This window comes from Coregonus clupeaformis, chromosome 29 (genome assembly GCF_020615455.1).
Source record: "Coregonus clupeaformis isolate EN_2021a chromosome 29, ASM2061545v1, whole genome shotgun sequence".
NCBI lineage: Eukaryota > Metazoa > Chordata > Actinopteri > Salmoniformes > Salmonidae > Coregonus > Coregonus clupeaformis.
The window spans coordinates 3,145,602-3,164,038 of record NC_059220.1 but is presented as its reverse complement, the minus strand read 5'-3'; the positions used below and the strand labels follow the sequence as shown (position 1 = coordinate 3,164,038).

At 43.7% G+C, this 18,437-nt stretch overlaps 2 protein-coding genes across 3 annotated transcripts in view; both read left to right on the top strand.

Moving 5' to 3' along the window:
• Window positions 1–914: 914 nt before the first annotated feature.
• Window positions 915–7,745, top strand: LOC121544590 (serine/arginine-rich splicing factor 5). 2 transcript variants are annotated; one of them, XM_041854553.2, is made up of 8 exons: window positions 915–1,019; window positions 1,958–2,089; window positions 2,171–2,241; window positions 3,126–3,275; window positions 3,722–3,791; window positions 5,327–5,400; window positions 5,766–5,873; window positions 6,145–7,745. In XM_041854553.2, exons 2-8 carry the CDS (start codon window positions 1,964–1,966, stop codon window positions 6,509–6,511), a joined length of 966 nt encoding a protein of 321 aa, XP_041710487.1. In that variant the 5' UTR covers window positions 915–1,019; window positions 1,958–1,963; the 3' UTR covers window positions 6,512–7,745. The 2 variants fall into 2 exon arrangements, with proteins under 2 accessions (XP_041710487.1, XP_041710485.1); XM_041854551.2 differs by having other exon boundaries at window positions 3,719–3,791.
• Window positions 7,746–12,793: 5,048 nt separating this feature from the next.
• Window positions 12,794–18,437, top strand: part of LOC121544591 (phosphofurin acidic cluster sorting protein 2-like) — a 158,148-nt gene continuing 152,504 nt past the window's right edge. Inside the window, exon 1 of the mRNA XM_041854554.2 lies at window positions 12,794–13,103. Coding sequence (XP_041710488.2) covers window positions 12,988–13,103 — 116 coding nt within the window. The 5' untranslated portion in view covers window positions 12,794–12,987. The remainder of the gene's footprint in view (window positions 13,104–18,437) is intronic.

The following is an 18,437-nucleotide window of genomic DNA, read 5'->3' as shown; positions in this document are numbered from 1 at the left end:
TCTATTTGAACCTCAGTTGGTAATGTGCTTTACCGAATTGTAAGACGATGCCACAATGTTAAGAGTGGAACTAATAGAATAAAGATTACATGAATAACAGTAAAATATGTTGTCCTGTACTTGTCCTTGAGTTTGACCACACAGTCTGAAATGAACAGCACTGAATGGGAGGAAAATCTTATTTTGAGTTCAGTCAGATGAGATGGACAGCAGAATGTTGGGAAATGTGTCATAAAGATTTACATTTTAGCAGACACTCTTATCCAGAGCGTTAGTGAGTGCATACATGCTTTTTTTTTCATACTGGCCCCCCCGTGGGAATCGAACCCACAACCCTGCCCTTGCAAGCGCCATGCTCTACCAACTGAGCTACATGGGGCCCTTGTATGATGTGGCTACGTGTATGTGCATTTCATGTATGAACATAATCATAGTGGGCAGAACAAGCAAGACGGTGGGCATAGCCAAGCACGAGATAGGCTCGTTCTAGCACATATTTGCATATTTCCGTTAGGGAACGCCTACTTTGAAGTGCGCGTGTGCAATAAGTCCATTCGCCTTTGCACTCCTAAACAACGCAATTTTTTTGAAACTTTGGCCAAGGGTAAAGTCTACAAAACTTAGTCCACTCTGTTCGTAACATATTCTAGTTTTGGAAACAGAACACTGTATTGAGATCAAACGTTTTATAGATGAGAAAATTAGCAGAATTTCGGTTTAAAAACCATCTCGCTCCATCTTCTCCACTGGCGGCCATTTGGCTTCCTCTCACCATATTTGGTAATGAGTGGAAACACCAACCGGATGCTTCACATTTATACATCCGGTGAAATATCTGTCTCATTGGCAGGGGTCTTGTAGAAGGGGTCTTGTGGAACTTTTTGATAGGTCTGGATGACTGGAACACGCCCACCCCTCTTAGTGCTAAAGAAGATCCGGTTTCCCCCTCGTTGTCTCACTCGGGAGTCGCCATTTTGACACACATACAAGCTATCAGAAGTAACGAAGATAACAGAAAGGTGAGGTTCAAGTTTCGATGAAAACATTTTTTTGTTAGCAGACTGCCACAAATATTTGGCGAATCAATAATCTAATGATTCACATTTTGTCCGATTGCCAAGATAGTAATGCAGCTAAGCTAGCTAGAGTAGCAAAAAGACAACTGCACGACATGGGTAACTAGCTACGTAGCCGACTAAAGTCAGCGATTTTTATGGGCGGACTGGAGCTTCGACGTCACATACAATGACTGTTTTAATCAAACTACTGATTTTAGCGGCCAAAGAATAGCCCACTAACACAAATGTTCGTCTAATTGCCGGCTATTCGTTGGGTTCTAATGCCGCGTTCAAAACAACTGGGAACTCGGAACGCTCAGACTTTAGTGCGTTCAAGGCAACTGGGAACTCGTAGAAGAAACGAGTTCCGACTGGGAAAAACTGTTTTCAACGGTCATCCAACTCGGAAATCCAACTCGGGTTTCTTATAGAGCACAGAATTTACCATCTGAAGATCACTGACGTCATTTCCCAGTTGTCTTGAACGCACGATAAATCAATTTGACTCCAGTCCGCCTACGCTCAACTCCGTCGTAAATCATTGAGATGAGTTTAGTCGGCTAGCTAGCGACTATACGTAATTGGTTCATACCCACACCGTATAGATTGTGATTTAGTTAATATAAAACTGTAGGTAACTTATTCGTTTTGCGTATAACTGTTTACGTTGCCGATCCTAGACTGGCTGGCTATCTGGCTAGTATTACCCAGCACGACGAACGGCTGCTAAACTTGGCAAAAGTGTACGAGTGCACTTTTAGTATTGTTAGCTCTTTGCTAACGTTAGCTAGTTAGCGCACTCTGATCTGGGTCTTGTCAGCAACCTACGTGTTTGGGGGTAACGTTACTGTTTATGATCTAATAAGTTAAGCACTTAGCCAACTTTTTTTTTGTTCCAGAAAACCATGAGTGGATGTCGTGTGTTCATCGGTCGTTTGAGCCCTCACGCTCGTGAGAGGGACGTGGAGAAATTCTTCAAAGGATATGGAAGGATCCGAGAAGTAAATTTGAAGAACGGATTCGGCTTTGTGGTAAGTCGGCCTTGATCAAACACCTATTGGTGAATGTTTTGTTGACGAGTTAACCCCCCTCACCCCTTTGTCTTTTATCAGGAGTTTGACGACCACAGAGACGCTGATGATGCAGTTTACGAGCTGAATGGCAAGGAACTCTGTAGTGAAAGGTAATGATTTGGATACACATTCAGCAATGTCTCGAGAAAATGAATGGTGAAATTTGATGTGTTGGCATTTAATACATATGGGTCATTCCACCGCAAAGCACCCCAAAAAGCAAAAGGCACCCACCATCTCAGATTGTTCTGAAATCATTTCTGTAATTGGAAACAGAAGGTTTGTGTAATTTGATCGCAGAGAAATTAAATAAATTGATTGCACCTTAATTGGTCATTTATAGGATTTAAATAATATTTAATATATATATATATATAGTACCTTATTGGACCCTTTTTCCCCCTAAAAACATAAGATGGTCAAAAGCCACCCACGCCAATCCCAACAACGAGTAGACCGCATCAGTTCTGTCTGACAAGTAGTATGGAGCTGCTGCTCTGCATTTAGTTTTCATCCTATGTAATATATTCCCTGTGAATTTGGTGCTTTTTCCCACCTGTTCAGAGAAATTAGTCATTGAAGTTGTTAGATTTGTGACTCATCCTGATATTACCAGGTTCTGACCACTAGATGGTGCTGTTCCAGGTGATCTTTTTTTAAAGAACCCCCCCCCTCAATGCTCAGAAAATAAATTACACTATCTCTCTCTACTACACCAGTCCTGTTCGGATCTGTACGGCCCCCTCTGGACAAGTCAGTTAAAATGACACTCACCCAAGACTGATGACAGTCGGATCAGACCTGTGACATTTATTTAGAGTTCTGGATTCGGACCCACTCAGGTTTTTGGGAATTTGGGTACCAGTGGATCCGTGAAGACCTCTACTAACAACTTCAATGAATAATTTCTCTGAATGGGGGAAAAAAACCATCACTGAATACATTACATAGTAATTACTGCAGCTGCTGTTAAGCGTCTGTTTGTTCTCCACAGGGTGACTATAGAGCATGCCCGATCCAGAAGAGGGAGAGGTGGTGGGCCTGGGATGGGTGGCGGGGGTGGAGGAGGAGGAGGACGCTTCTCACCTCGTTTCAGCAGCTACCGCCAGGGGTCTGGTGATCGCCGCGGTGGTGGCGGGTCCAGGTACAGACTATAGGGCGTTTTCATTTCAACCTTCTCACTTGCAGTGACTGGAATATAGTCAGTGTGATTTACTTCCTCTTGTAGCTAGAAAACCTTCTCTTCCTGGTGGCTTCAGGTACGCAAAGTAGCCCATCTGGTGTTTTACATGTATTTTAATATATAGACTGAATAATTATCACTCTTAATTTCAACCTTTTCACGTGCAGAAATAGTGGGTTTACAGGCATTTCCCCGGTGTGATTTTTAAAGTTCCTATGGTAGCTACCAAACATGTTGGAACATCCCTGTGCTCTCATGCAGTACAGTCACGTATTATATTTATTGACTTGTGGTTTAATTTCAAGCTCTCACTTGCAATAAATGTTTTGAGTCCTAATAGTAACACATCATTATTCCCCCCCCCCTCTCCTCTGTGCTGTAACTTTGCTCTGCCTTCCGTTCAGTAGGTACGGGCCCCCGGTGAGGACGGAACACAGAATCATCGTGGAGAACCTGTCGTCACGCATCAGTTGGCAGGTGAGGGGTTAAACCCATCTGGTTCAGACTATTACTCTGTACTTACTGCCATTTTTTTATTTTTTTATTTTTTAGCAGCATTTTAATTTTTTTATTGAAAACATGCTTATTTTATTTATTACCAAAGGACACAGCTTTATGCTCAATAGTCCCATTAGGTGAAATAGAACGGCATGGCCCCGTTTCGATGTTAGGAATTAAGTGTTGTTTATTTCTTGACTTCGTTTTAACTGTATCTTTCAAAAAAAAAATAAGCACTACTTATACCAAAAGGTAAATCTAACCAAGCACATCTTACATTTTTATTTTAACAGCTTATTATTATTATTTTTTAAAAATTCTGGTTATTCGTTTATAACGGAGTTGCATGCACAGCCTCCTCGGAGGTGTACGTGCATTGCGCCCTCTGCTGGTTGTGTTTTCAATAGTGTCCATTTGGTGCCTCTCCTTACACGCAGTTGCCGCTGGTCTAAATCTTGGCTGGGCCCCGTAGCGGGAGGAAGTGGTCTAGCGCAGGATAGCCTTAGGATGGTCCCACGTAGCCCCAGTCTGCAGTCTGGAGGTTCTGTGGTCTGGTGGAAACCCCCCCCGACTGCAGCCAGCTTGTAACCCCCTCAATCCACTCCACGTTCCCTACACTCTCCCGTTTGGGTCTTTTTCTGTTGCTGATGGAGCTGGGGGGGTGTTGACAGTTGGGCACACTGCACACCCCTTCCTTCCTTCCCCCTACTTGCTCTCTGGTGGTCCCTTGTGGAGGCTGGCCGGAGTCCGGGTCTGTCAAGGCTGAGGGAGGTCGTTTCTCAAGGGCTTAACACTGTGACTGCATTGGTTCCCATTGGTCCGCTATTTGGACAAGTGGCTCTTTGCTAATGTCTTCCTGGGTATGGAACGGTAAGTAACATATAACTCATGTGATTGGGTTTGTTAAGGGTTGGGAGGAACCGAGTGTAGAATCACACACCCTAGTCTTACCAGAGAACTCATTCTGTAAGTTTATATAAGCCCTTATGGAATTATACTAGGCTAATGAATAGTTCACTGAAATAACCCCTTGATCAAAATAGAAGCTCATGATGAAATGAAAATGCATCTCCATAGAATTATATTCATTGTAGTTAAAATGATGCCCCCTAAAACCTCTATAGTTGACACTAACCTCGAACATATCCAAGACACTACACCGCAAAGGATTTGTCGCGTCTCACCATCTTTAATCTTTGTCACATAAATCCTAGTTGCCCACAAACCTGAAATGCAAAACCAAGGAACTGGGTAGTGTTAGCAGGTTTAAACTCTGAGTGAAATGGTTAGTTTGTCTACACCTGTGAAGCTATTTCAGTGGCTCATCACTTAAACGCCCTCGTCCGAAATGCCAGAACGTCACATTTTTTACTGTGTTTTGATGAGGTCAGTATTACGGGGGGGTGGATGTTATTGTCGTGTTGCTTTACTGATTTCTCTTGCCCCAGGTTCAGAGCACTCTCAGCCACATTCGTGTGTTGGTCTGTCACTTACCCGTGTATGCTTCACCACAGGACCTGAAAGACCTGATGAGGAAAGTTGGGGAGGTCACCTTTGTGGATGCCCACCGAACCAACAAGAACGAAGGGTGAGTTGTCTGTTCAGTTGGCCCGGGGTCCTGTTCAGTTGGCCCGGGGTCCTGTTCAGTTGGCCCGGGGTCCTGTTCAGTTGGCCCGGGGTCCTGTTCAGTGGGCCCGGGGTCCTGTTCATTAGACACAAAATGGAAGTTGTCTGTTCAGTGGGCCCGGGGTCCTGTTCATTAGACACAAAATGGAAGTTGTCTGTTCAGTTGGCCCGGGGTCCTGTTCAGTTGGCCCGGGGTCCTGTTCATTAGGCACAAAATGGAAGGAGGACGGAGATAAGGAGGGACAACTAATAAAACAAACACATGTGATGTGCCCTACTGCTTTTATGAACTGAGCCGTCAAACTAAAATGTGATTTGACTCGACAGGGTGGTGGAGTTTGCATCGCACAGCGATATGAAGAATGCCATCGATAAGCTTGATGGAACAGACTTGAATGGACGCAAGCTGAAGCTGTCTGAGGATCGCAAGAGCCGGTACGCATCCCCTCTTCCAATTTGCAATTTCATATTTGAAGTGAAGTTGTATAAACACAGGATCCAGCTATAGTTATAAGAAAGCAATGCTGTCTTGATGTTGGGGGAAGTGTAGGTAGCTTCAAAGATTTTTGTCCTGCAGCGTTTAGCGCTAAGGGACTTGGGATGGACTATAAAGGACTTGAATGCGAGGGACTTGTGGTTTAGGGACTCGACTACATCAATGGTTGGGGGGGTAAATGAATAACTTGTAATTCTTCTCTTCCAACAGCCGCAGCAGGAGTCGTTCCCGTGGCTCTCGTAGCTACTCCCGGTCCCGTAGCCGCTCCCGTTCCCCCCGCTCCAAGTCCCCCAGCCGTAGCAGGAGCCGTAACCGCTCCAGGAGCCCCCGCTCCGCCAGCCGTACCCCGGAGAAGAAGCCTTCCTCTGGAGGAGGGGGCAGGGCTGCACATCGCTCCACCTCACGCTCCCCGTCCCGTTCCAAATCCCGTTCCCGTACCCCTCCCGCACGCTCTCGTTCCCCTGCCCCCCGTTCCCGTACCCCTCCCGCACGCTCCCGTACCCCTCCCGCACGCTCCCGTTCCCCTGCCCCGGCCCGGAAGCCATCTCGGTCCCCATCGGTGGAGAGCCAGCACTGAGTGTACTGTTCAGTTCAGTTTAGTGATAGTCCAGTGGAGGGAGGAGAGACTCATTGGAATGGCTGGAATGGAACACTGTTTGATTGGGTTCTATTGATTCCATTCCAATGAGTCAGTCCTCTGATTTTTAAAGTGACCACCAGTCTCCACTGGTGTAGTGGTATAGACTGAAGCGTTGTCATGCTGGAGCCATGGCGCCTGGCTTTGTGCCGGCCCGCCTGCTAGTCTGGGTTGTAATGAAGAGGAGCATTGCCTTGGGAGTGATGCCCTCTCCCACAATCTCGTTATTTTTTTAAAATCGGAGCTTTGGTCCTGATTGGTCCAGTTTCTCTTGGCTCTGTACTGGTTGTTATGTTATGATTTTATAGGTTGGATTGTGCTTCCCTAATTCAACTTCTAATTTAGGCTTTATTGCTATCTGAATAATTAAAACGTTTCCTTTTGAAAACCGAACCTTTTTTTAGTTAATGAAATGTACAGTGTGATTTTGAGAGCTTTTGATTGGGGTCGCAGTCCTGTTGAATATCTGTAATATTCTCCCTGCAGGTTGTAAGTGTCATTGTGATTTAAGTTGTATGAAATGTACCATTTTTGAAGTGAAGAACTTTGGCTAAGCTTTGTTGTGAGTAATCAATACAATGTTATTTCCATCACCATTTTTGCCCTGTTGGTGTTCCAATCCACTTTCCTGACAAGAGTTAAGTTTAAATTGCACCCGAAATGATTTGGATGGGTGTGAAGTCATTTCCCCTACGATTGGTTTTGTTGCGTTTTAAAGTTTTTACTGATGATGCTGAAAAATACTGTGAATAAGCGCTTCACAAATTATCTTGTGGTCATGTACGTTTTTTACATTGCTTTTACATAAGACTACAATTGCATAGTTTAAACCTCCAATTTTAAGTGTGCATGCTTTCAGTTGAACTCCTGTCTTCGGTGTACTCGATGGGCTAGCCCTGAGTGTCGGTGTGGAAGATTCCGGTCATAATTTGACTCTCTTTCTGTTCAAAATGACTGAACTATAAATGTCCTTATTTACCTGTGGCTCCGGAGATCTGATGTCCTTGATTTTTCTGCAGTTTGCTTTAGATTCTGCTCCTTAACATTTTGTTGTCTCACCAGACACGAGGCAGACAGCGGTGTCTGCATGTTGTAGCCAGGGAAATGTCTGTCAAATCTTAATTCTTGAGTCAACTGATTTTGCTACAAAAATAAAACAATCCTTGCAAATGTATCTCATTTTAAGGAAGTGCGTGTTCTTATAGAGTGGGTGCTGGTCTATTGGTGCCATCGTTCCACATGTTTGACAGGAAGTTAACGTGAAAGTGGAGCACGTGGGGGGTGTGATCCTCGGCCTGAACTGTCCCCACGTCTGGCGAGAGCTAAGACTTCGGGAGGGCCAGTCACGTGCTAGCAAAGCGGAGGTCCTGGGTTTGAGCCTCTTGTGTGATCCGATTGGAGGAAGCGGTACTTGCAGCGTGACGTCCTTTTTACAATCGCTCAATCAGATCAGGGACCACCAGGGCTCATGTTTTTCACTACAACATTGTAATACATGTACCAAGGGGAATGGAAGTACTCAGCTGTCGGTGTGTAGCTTTCGAACACTTAATCCCCACTGCTAATATTTTACTAGATCCAATCGGTAACAGAGGGGGGCAGCAGCCAAGTGCACCAGATTTACATACCACTAGGTGGCATAGTTGAACCAAGTGCAGACAGATGTTCGGTGATTACCACGTTGATTGATCTGAAGTGATAATGGGTCCGATAGCAGTCACAGAAATGGTTACTATAGTTATGTCACGGACTATGTAAATGATAGACGTTGTTAGGTTTGACCTCATTTGGTGTGCATGTATGAATCTACACACAATACCCCATATTGACAAAGTGAAAACATATTTTAAAAATTTTTGCACATTTTATTGAAAATGTAAATACAGATCCCATTTACAAAAGTATTCACACCCCTGAGTCAGTACTTTGTAGAAGCACCTTTGGCGGAGATTACAGCTTTGAGTCATCTTGTGTAAGCCTGTATCAGTTTAGCATTTGGTGATTTATTTTTTTCCTACCGTTCTTCCTTGCAGATTTGTAAGTTCGATGGAGAGTGGCGGTGAACAGCAATCTTTGTCTTTCCACCGGTTTTTAAATGCGATTCAAGTCTGCTTTGGTTGGGCCACTCAAGGACTTTCACATTCTTGTTCTGAAGCCATTCCAGCGTTGCTGGGGGTCATTGACTTGTTGGAATGTAAATCTTCACCCCCTGGCTAAGGTCATTTGCACTCTGAAGCAGGTTCTCATCAAAAGATTTGCCTGTATTTGGCTCCGTTCATTTGTTCCCTCTATCCTTACCAGTCTCCCAGTCCCTGCTGCTGAAAATCATCCCCATAGCATGTCGCTGCCACCACCATGCTTCACGGTAGGGATGGTGTTAAACGGGTGATGAACTGTGCCTCGTTTTTCTCCAGACGTAGCACTTTGCATTCAGGCCAAAGAGTACATTTTGTCTCAGACCACAGAATATTTTGCTTTATGTGCTGAGTCTTTCACATTTTGCGAGCTGTCATGTGCCTTTTTCTCAAGAGTGGGTTCCGTCTGGCCACTCTCCCATAAAGGCCAAATTGGTGAAGTGCTGTAGAGACTGTTATCCTTCAAGCAGGATCTCCCATCTCAGCCAAGGAACTCTGTAGTGTCAGAGTGGGTCATTTGGTTCTTGGTCACCTCCCTGACCAGTGGTGTGAAGTACTTAAGGAGTACTTTAAAATATTTTTACTTAAGTCGTTTTTTGGGGGTATCTACTTTACTATTTATATTTGACTACTTTTACTTCACTTCCTAAATAAAATGTGTACTTTTTACTCCATACATTTTCCCTGACACCCAAATGTACTCATTACATTTTGAATGCTTAGCAGGACAGGACAATGGTCCAATTCACGCACTTATCAAAAGAACATCCCTGGTCATCCCTACTGCCTCTGATCTGGTGGATTCCCTAAACACAAATGCTTCGTTTGTAAATTATGTTGGAGTGTGCCCCTATCCGTAAATTTATAAAACACATTGTGCCGTCTGGTTTGCTTAATTTAAGGAATTTGAAATGATTTATACTTTTACTTTTGATACTTAAGTATAAAAAGTGAATGTAATTGCTAAAATAAACTTAGGTACAGTGCCTTTAGAAAGTGTTCACACCCCATGACTTTTTCCACATTTTGTTTTGCAGCCTGAATTCAAAATGGATGAAATGTATATTTTTCTCACCCATCTACACACAATGTCCCGTAATGACAAAGTGAAAACATGTTTTAGAAGTCTTTGCAAATTCATTGAAATAGAGATCTCATTTACATAAGTATTCACATCCCTGAATCAATACTAATACAGTAAAGTAGGGTCCCGTGTAGCTCAGTTGGTAGAGCATGGCGTTTGCAATGCCAGGGTTGTGGGTTCGATTCCCACGGGGGGCCAGTATGAAAAAAAAAATAATGTGTATGCACTAACTGTAAGTGGCTCTGGATAAGAGCGTCTGCTAAATGACTAAAATGGAAATGTAAATACATGTTAGAAGCACCTTTGGCAGCGATTACAGCTGTGAGTCTTTCTGGGTAAGTTTCTTAAGAGCTTTGCACACCTGGGTTGTGCAACATTCGCCCATTATTCTTTTCAAAATTCTTCAAGCTCTGTCAAATTGGTTGTTGATCATTTGATAGACAACCATTTTCAGGTCTTGCCATATATTTTTTAAAAGTAGATTTAAGTCAAAACGGTAACTTTGACACTAAGGAACATTTACTGTCTTCTTGGTAAGCAACTCCAGTGTATATTTGGCCTTGTGTTTTAGGTTATTGTCCTGCTGAAAGGTGAATTAATCTGCCAGTGTCTGGTGGAATGCAGACTGAACCAGGTTTTCCTCTAGGATTTTGCCTGTGCTTAGCTCCATTCTGTTAATTTTTTTATCCTGAAAAACTCCCCAGTCCTTAACAATTACAAGCAAATAAAAATTGTGTTGGTCACATACACATATGTAGCTTATTGCGGGTGTAGCTAAATTCTTGTGTTCCTAGCTCCAACAGTGCAGTAGTATCTAACAATTCACAACAATACACACTCAAAGGTAAAGAATGGAATTAAGAATAAATATTAAATATTAGGATGAGCAATGTCGGAGTGGCATTGACTAGAATACAGTAGAATAAAGTTGAAGTCGGAAGTTTACATACACTTAGGTTGGAGTCATTAAAACTTGTTTTTCAACCACTCCACAAATGTCTTGTTAACAAACTATAGTTTTGTCAAGTCGGTTAGGACATCTACCTTGTGCATGACACAAGTAATTTTTCCAACAATTGTTTACAGACAGATTATTTCACTTATAATTCACTGTATCACAATTCCAGTGGGTCAGAAGTTTACATACACTAAGTTCACTGTGCCTTTAAACAGCTTGGAAAATTCCAGAAAATGATGTCATGGCTTTAGACACTTCTGATAGGCTAATTGACATCATTTGAGTCAATTGGAGGTGTACCTGTGGATGGATTTCAAGGCCTACCTTCAAACTCAGTGCCTCTTTGCTTGACATCATGGGAAAATCAAAAGAAATCAGCCAAGACCTCAGAAAAACAATTGTAGACCTCCACAAGTCTGGTTCATCCTTGGGAGCAATTTCCAAATGCCTGAAGGTACCACGTTCATCTGTACAAACAATAGTACGCAAGTATAAACACCATGGGACCCCGCAGCCGTCATACCGCTCAGGAAGGAGACGCGTTCTGTCTCCTAGAGATTAACGCACTTTGGTGCGAAAAGTGCAAATCAATCCCAGAACAACAGCAAAGGACCTTGTGAAGATGCTGGAGGAAACCGGTACAAAAGTATTTATATCCACAGTAAAACAAGTCCTATATCGACATAACCTGAAAGGCCGCTCAGCAAGGAAGAAGCCACTGCTCCAAAATCACCATAAAAAAGCCAGACTACTGTTTGCAACTGCACATGGGGACAAAGATCGTACTTTTTGAAGAAATGTCCTCTGGTCTGATGAAACATAAATAGAACTGTTTGGCCGTAATGACCATCGTTATGTTTGGAGGAAAAGGGGGAGCTTGCAAGCCGAAGAACACCATCCCAACCGTGAAGCACGGGGTGGCAGCATCATGCTGTGGGGGTGCTTTGCTGCAGGAGGGACTGGTGCACTTCACAAAATAGATGGCATCATGAGGAAGGAAAATTATGTGGACATATTGAAGCAACATCTCAACACATCAGTCAGGAAGTTAAAGCTTGGTCGCAAATGGGTCTTCCAAATGGACAATGACCCCAAGCATACTTCCAAAGTTGTGGCAAAATGGCTTAAGGACAACAAAGTAAAGGTATTGGAGTGGCCATCACAAAGCCCTGACCTCAATCCTATAGAACATTTGTGGGCAGAACTGAAAAAGGGTGTGCGAGCAAGGAGGCCTACAAACCTGACTCAGTTACACCAGCTCTGTCAGGAGGAATGGGCCAAAATTCACCCAACTTATTGTGGGAAGCTTGTGGAAGGCTACCTGAAACGTTTGACCGAAGTTAAACAATTTAAAGTTAATGCTACCAAATACTAATTGAGTGTATGTAAACTTCTGACCCACTGGGAATGTGATGAAAGAAATAAAAGCTTAAATAAATAATTCTCTCTACTATTATTCTGACGTTTCACATTCTTAAAATAAAGTGGTGATCCTAACTGACCTAAAATAGGGAATTTTTACTAGGATTAAATGTCAGGAATTGTGAAAAACTGAGTTGAAATGTATTTGGCTAAGGTGTATGTAAACTTCCGACTTCAACTGTACATATGGAATAAGTAAAACAGTATGTAAACATTATTAAAGTGACCAGTGTTCCATGTCTATGTACATGATGCAGCCACCAATGTGCTTGAAAAGACATTTAAGCTTTTCATTTTTAAATTAATTTCTAAAAAATTTCGAAACACATAATTCCACTTTGACATTTGTGTGTAGATGGGTCATACAATCTCCACAACTAAATGTGGAAAAAGTCAAGGGGTGTGACTACTTCCTAAAGGCACTGTATACATTGCATTATACATTTTTCTTGACATATTTGTTTGCATGTAGGTTGGACGGAGCGCGCGGTGCAAGGACATTGTATACATGCCACTTGGCCAGCTTGTGCCCGAGCTGAACGAGAATGCGTCCATGGCATTGCCAGCAATGACGTTATTTCCTGGGGGTGGCAGTGTGGGCATGGTACTGCAGGTCTAGCGAACACAAGCGAGGAGACAGGAGGAGCATTTCGTCTGGAACTACCCTCTGCGCTGACTCCCCATTGTACCAACTTAACCGCGCGAATAACTGATTTAACTTGCTAACGCACATTAAGACAAATACATATTTTATTCAGATAGCTATCTTTTTACTGCCTCGGCTCGTGTGGACGTTTAGCCAGCCGCATAACGAACCATGGCGGAGCGAAGTGGCCGGCTGAGCTTTGGTGGAGGTGCTCTCAATAGACCCGTGCCTATGAACCTGTTCGCCACATGGGAAATAGATGGATCTTCCCCGAGTTGCATCCCGAGGTAAGCCCGCTTCCTTGTCCCCACAACATCAATACTTTGACAGACTTGTAAATGCCAAGGCAAGCAGACAGTTGGCGCTGATGATAGCTACGTTGTCATAATACAACTGCAGTGCCATTGCAATGACTGTCATGTAGCTATGGAAATGCAGACAATGTGTGACTATGTTCGACAATGACTATCCCAAAACGTTTCTTCCAAAGATGGATAGCTTGCTAACCACTGCAGTACTCTCTGCCAAAGTTAAGGCACGCTAGTTAGCTATAGCGAGACAGCCTGGACTCGGGGTAGACGTAACATAGTTAACAAAAATCGGGGCGTCTCAATTTAGTACGATATGTTACGTTTGGTATGGTATTAATTTGTGGATGTCCTTCATCCATTTCGTATGGTATGTATTAATTTGTGGATGTCCATCATCCATTTCATATGATGTGTTTACGAATTGTAATTCGTATGATGTGACGAATTACAATTCATACAATATGTTACGAATTTGCAATACATATGCTATGTTAACTATTCCAATTTGTTGTGGCTAATGTTAGCTAGGTGGCTAATGTTAGCTAGGGTAAGGGGTTAGGGTTAGGAGTTAGGTTAAAGGGTTAAGGTTAGGGTTAAGGGAAGGTTTAGCTAACATGCTAAGTAGTTGCAAAGTAGCTAAAAAGTTGTAAGTAGTTGCAAAGTTGCTAATTAGCTAAAATGCCAAAGTTATCCGTGATGGCATTCGAACACGCAACCTAGATGTTCGCGTTTTACGCCCACCCTTCCACCCCGACCAACCACCCTCCTTTTTGTTTTAGCCTTATTAAATAACCTGCCTTATGTAACCATACCAGCGTTTGTCCCGGATTTTCGTTTACCATATTACGTCTAGTCTATGAGACCAGGCTGAGTGAGACACTAGCCTGGGCCCAGGACCAATGAGTTCCCCCAATGCCAACCATAGATAGCATAGCCATGAAACTCCATTGATGGTACTTATTAATCTGACTGTGATATTAAAAGTCAGTGGGGTTTGTAAGTGCCACCCAATGGATTTTTCATGTTTTTTTAGATGCCCTCATCTCCTTTGCTGTCCTGTCATAAAGTGCCAAGGATGATGCCCACATCTGGGTGATGGTCAGCTGTGGCTGGCAAGTAGTAACATGTTTTCATGTTTGGCTGGCATGACAACGACCGTATGAGTTTGCTATTCTTTACCTCTCATGGTTGATGAAAACTGAAGAGGAAATCAGACGTTGTTTAGGGAAGAGGGTAGCCTAGACTGGTGGTGAAACTTACGGCTGCCCAGTTCCACCAAAGCCGGTGCTGGTTGGCCACTGGAGGGACAAGACGAGACAGACCTCGGAGACATAAAGCCAGCGTCACATAAAGCAATCTGGACGCAATCTATGGTGCTTGCATCAAGGGAGAACATAGAATAGAGATTTTCTGAGGCACCTTATTGTGTCATAGGCCTTGCCCAATGGCTGAACAGTAAAATAGGCCTTGCCCAATGACAGAACAGTAATATAGGCCTAGCCCAATGGCAGAACTGAATCTAAATATTGAAACAAATATAGAGTGGATGTAGCAGAAATCTCTTGAACACTGAATGCGTCCCAGATGGGCACCTTAACTATTCCCTACACAGTGCACTACTTTTGACCTGAGCTTAACCAGAGCCCTGTGGACCTTGGTGTAAAGTACTACACCATAGGGAATAAGATGGCATTAGGGACGCATCATCTCTACTCTCGACAGCTTGTTTCTCTGAGCAAGCTGGAAGACTTTCAGCAACACTTGGCCCTAGAAGCTGTTTGGTCATGTCATGGCTCGGCTTGATCCAGGCAGGCCTGCCCTGCACTAAAGTAGGTCAAAGTAGGAGTGCTGATCTAGGATCATAATGAATAATAATATAAGGACTTCAGGGGATCTGATCCTAGATGCTTTCTGAATACGGGCCCTGTCCTGTATTCTATCTGCTTAGAGTACATTATTCCCCCGTGTGGGTTTAGGCTATACTAGTAAATATACTAGTAAATATACTTGTAAACACTTGGCATCATTTTCAGAGATCATTCTTGAAAATCTGATTTTTTTATTTATTTTTTACAGCCTTTGTAAAAGGGCAATTCCATGGTAACGGAATTACGCTTTGACTCAGATCTTTCACTTTAAAATGTATGCCAAACAAAAACCATTGAGGTGTCTGGTTAGACTGTAAACTCTCCTTCCAGACTCACATAAAGAATCTCCAATCCAAAGTTAAATCTAGAATCGGCTTCCTATTTCGTAACAAAGCCTCCTTCACTCATACTGCCAAACATGCCCTCGTAAAACTGACTATCCTACCGATCCTTGACTTTGGCGATGTCTTACAAAATAGCCTCCAACACTCTACTCAGCAAATTGGATGTAGTCTATCACAGTGCCATCCGTTTTGTCTCCAAAGCCCCATACACTACCCACCACTGTGACCTGTACGCTCTTGTTGGCTGGTCCTCACTACATATTAGTCGCCAAACCCACTGGCTCCAGGCCATCTATAAATCACTGCTAGGCAAATCCCCGCCTTATCTTAGCTCATTGGTCACCATAGCAGCACCCACCCGTAGTCTGCGCTCCAGCAGGTATATCTCACTGGTCATCCCCAAAGCCAACACCTCCTTTGGCCGCCATTCCTTCCAGTTCTCTGCTGCCAATGACTGGAACGAATTGCAAAAATCTCTGAAGCTGGAGACTCTTATCTCCCTCACTAACTTTAAGCATCAGTTGTCAGAGCACCTTACCGATCACTGCACCTGTACACAGCCCATCTGTAATTAGCCCACCCAACTACCTCATCCCCATATTGTTATTTATTTTGCTCTTTTGCACCCCAGTATCTCTATTTGCACATCATCTCTTGCACATCTAGCATTCTAATTGTATTTATTTTGCACTATGGCCTATTTATTGCCTTACCTCCATAACTTGCTACATTTGCACACACTGTATATATATTTTCTGTTGTATTTTTTGACTTTATGTTTTTTTACCCCATATGTAACTCTGTGTTGTTGTTTTTATCGCACTGCTTTGCTTTATCTTGGCCAGGTCGCAGTTGTAAATGAGAACTTGTTCTCAACTGGCTTACCTGGTTAAATAAAGGTTAAATAAAACAAATAAAAAATTAAATTCAAAGTTTAACAAACCAAACCACACAACTCTACGCACAATAACTACTTTGAACAATGTACACAGAAAATGTCACAAAAACACATTTACTGGAAGAACAGTGCAGGTGCAATGTTTGGTAACAGAATTACGGTTAAATCTTCCTCCGTTTTTTTATGTGACCACGTTTTCCAAAAACTCTTGTTAAATATCGAAGATGTCTGCAGAAAGAATGGGGTTTCAGCTATGAAATGACACCTTGAGTATGAAAACATCTCTTTTGGTTATTGAACTACAGTAAGGGAAGTGGATTTACACCCGGTAAGGGATTTACGGTATTTGTATAATGGATTCCCATTAGTTCCTGTCAAGGCAGCAGCTACTCTTCCTGGGGTTTATTATGGATCCCCATTAGTTCCTGCCAAGGCAGCAGCTACTCTTCCTTGGGTTTATTATGGATCCCCATTAGTTCCTGCCAAGGCAGCAGCTACTCTTCCTTGGGTTTATTATGGATCCCCATTAGTTCCTGCCAAGGCAGCAGCAACTCTTCCTGGGGTTTATTATGGATCCCCATTAGTTCCTGCCAAGGCAGCAGCTACTCTACTCTAGGGCGGCAGGTAGCTTAGTGGGTAAGAGCGTTGTGCCAGTAACCGAAAGGTCGCTGGTTCTAATCCCCGAGCCGACTAGGTGAAATATCTGTCGATGTGCCCTTGAGCAAGGCACTTAACCCTAATTGCTCCTGTAAGTCGCTCTGGATAAGAGCGTCTGCTAAATGACCAAAAACAAAACAAACAAACAAACTCTTCCTGGGGTTTATTATGTATCCCCATTAGTTCCTGCCAAGGCAACAGCTACTCTTCCTGGGGTTTATTATGGATCCCCATTAGTTCCTGCCAAGGCAGCAGCTACTCTTCCTGGGGTTTATTATGGATCCCCATTAGTTCCTGCCAAGGCAGCAGCTACTCTTCCTGGGGTTTATTATGGATCCCCATTAGTTCCTGCCAAGGCAGCGGCTACTCTTCCTGGGGTTTATTATGGATCCCCATTAGTTCCTGCCAAGGCAGCGGCTACTCTTCCTGGGGTTTATTATGGATCCCCATTAGTTCCTGCCAAGGCAGCAGCTACTCTTCCTGGGGTTTATTATGTATCCCCATTAGTTCCTGCCAAGGCAGCAGCTACTCTTCCTGGGGTTTATTATGTATCCCCATTAGTTCCTGCCAAGGCAACAGCTACTCTTCCTGGGGTTTATTATGGATCCCAATTAGTTCCTGCCAAGGCAGCAGCAACTCTTCCTGGGGTTTATTATGGATCCCCATTAGTTCCTGCCAAGGCAGCAGCTACTCTTCCTGGGGTTTATTATGTATCCCCATTAGTTCCTGCCAAGGCAACAGCTACTCTTCCTGGGGTTTATTATGGATCCCCATTAGTTCCTGCCAAGGCAGCAGCTACTCTTCCTGGGGTTTATTATGGATCCCCATTAGTTCCTGCCAAGGCAGCGGCTACTCTTCCTGGGGTTTATTATGGATCTCCATTGGTTCCTGCCAAGGCAGCAGCTACTCTTCCTGGGGTTTATTATGGATCCCCATTAGTTCCTGCCAAGGCAGCGGCTACTCTTCCTGGGGTTTATTATGGATCCCCATTAGTTCCTGCCAAGGCAGCAGCTACTCTTCCTGGGGTTTATTATGGATCCCCATTAGTTCCTGCCAAGGCAGCAGCAACTCTTCCTGGGGTTTATTATGGATCCCCATTAGTTCCTGCCAAGGCAGCAGCAACTCTTCCTGGGGTTTATTATGGATCCCCATTAGTTCCCTGCCAAGGCAGCAGCTACTCTTCCTGGGGTTTATTATGTATCCCCATTAGTTCCTGCCAAGGCAACAGCTACTCTTCCTGGGGTTTATTATGGATCCCCATTAGTTCCTGCCAAGGCAGCAGCTACTCTTCCTGGGGTTTATTATGGATCCCCATTAGTTCCTGCCAAGGCAGCGGCTACTCTTCCTGGGGTTTATTATGGATCCCCATTAGTTCCTGCCAAGGCAGCAGCTACTCTTCCTGGGGTTTATTATGGATCCCCATTAGTTCCTGCCAAGGCAGCAGCAACTCTTCCTGGGGTTTATTATGGATCCCCATTAGTTCCTGCCAAGGCAGCAGCTACTCTTCCTGGGGTTTATTATGTATCCCCATTAGTTCCTGCCA

Coding starts and splice junctions, on each gene's coding strand:
- LOC121544590 (XM_041854551.2), top strand. CDS start 1,964: ATGAGTGGATGTCGTGTGTTCATCGGTCGTTTGAGCCCTCACGCTCGT. Junction 3,792..5,326: donor CGTCACGCATCAGTTGGCAG/GTGAGGGGTTAA, acceptor GCTTCACCACAG/GACCTGAAAGACCTGATGAG. Junction 5,874..6,144: donor TCTGAGGATCGCAAGAGCCG/GTACGCATCCCC, acceptor CTCTTCCAACAG/CCGCAGCAGGAGTCGTTCCC.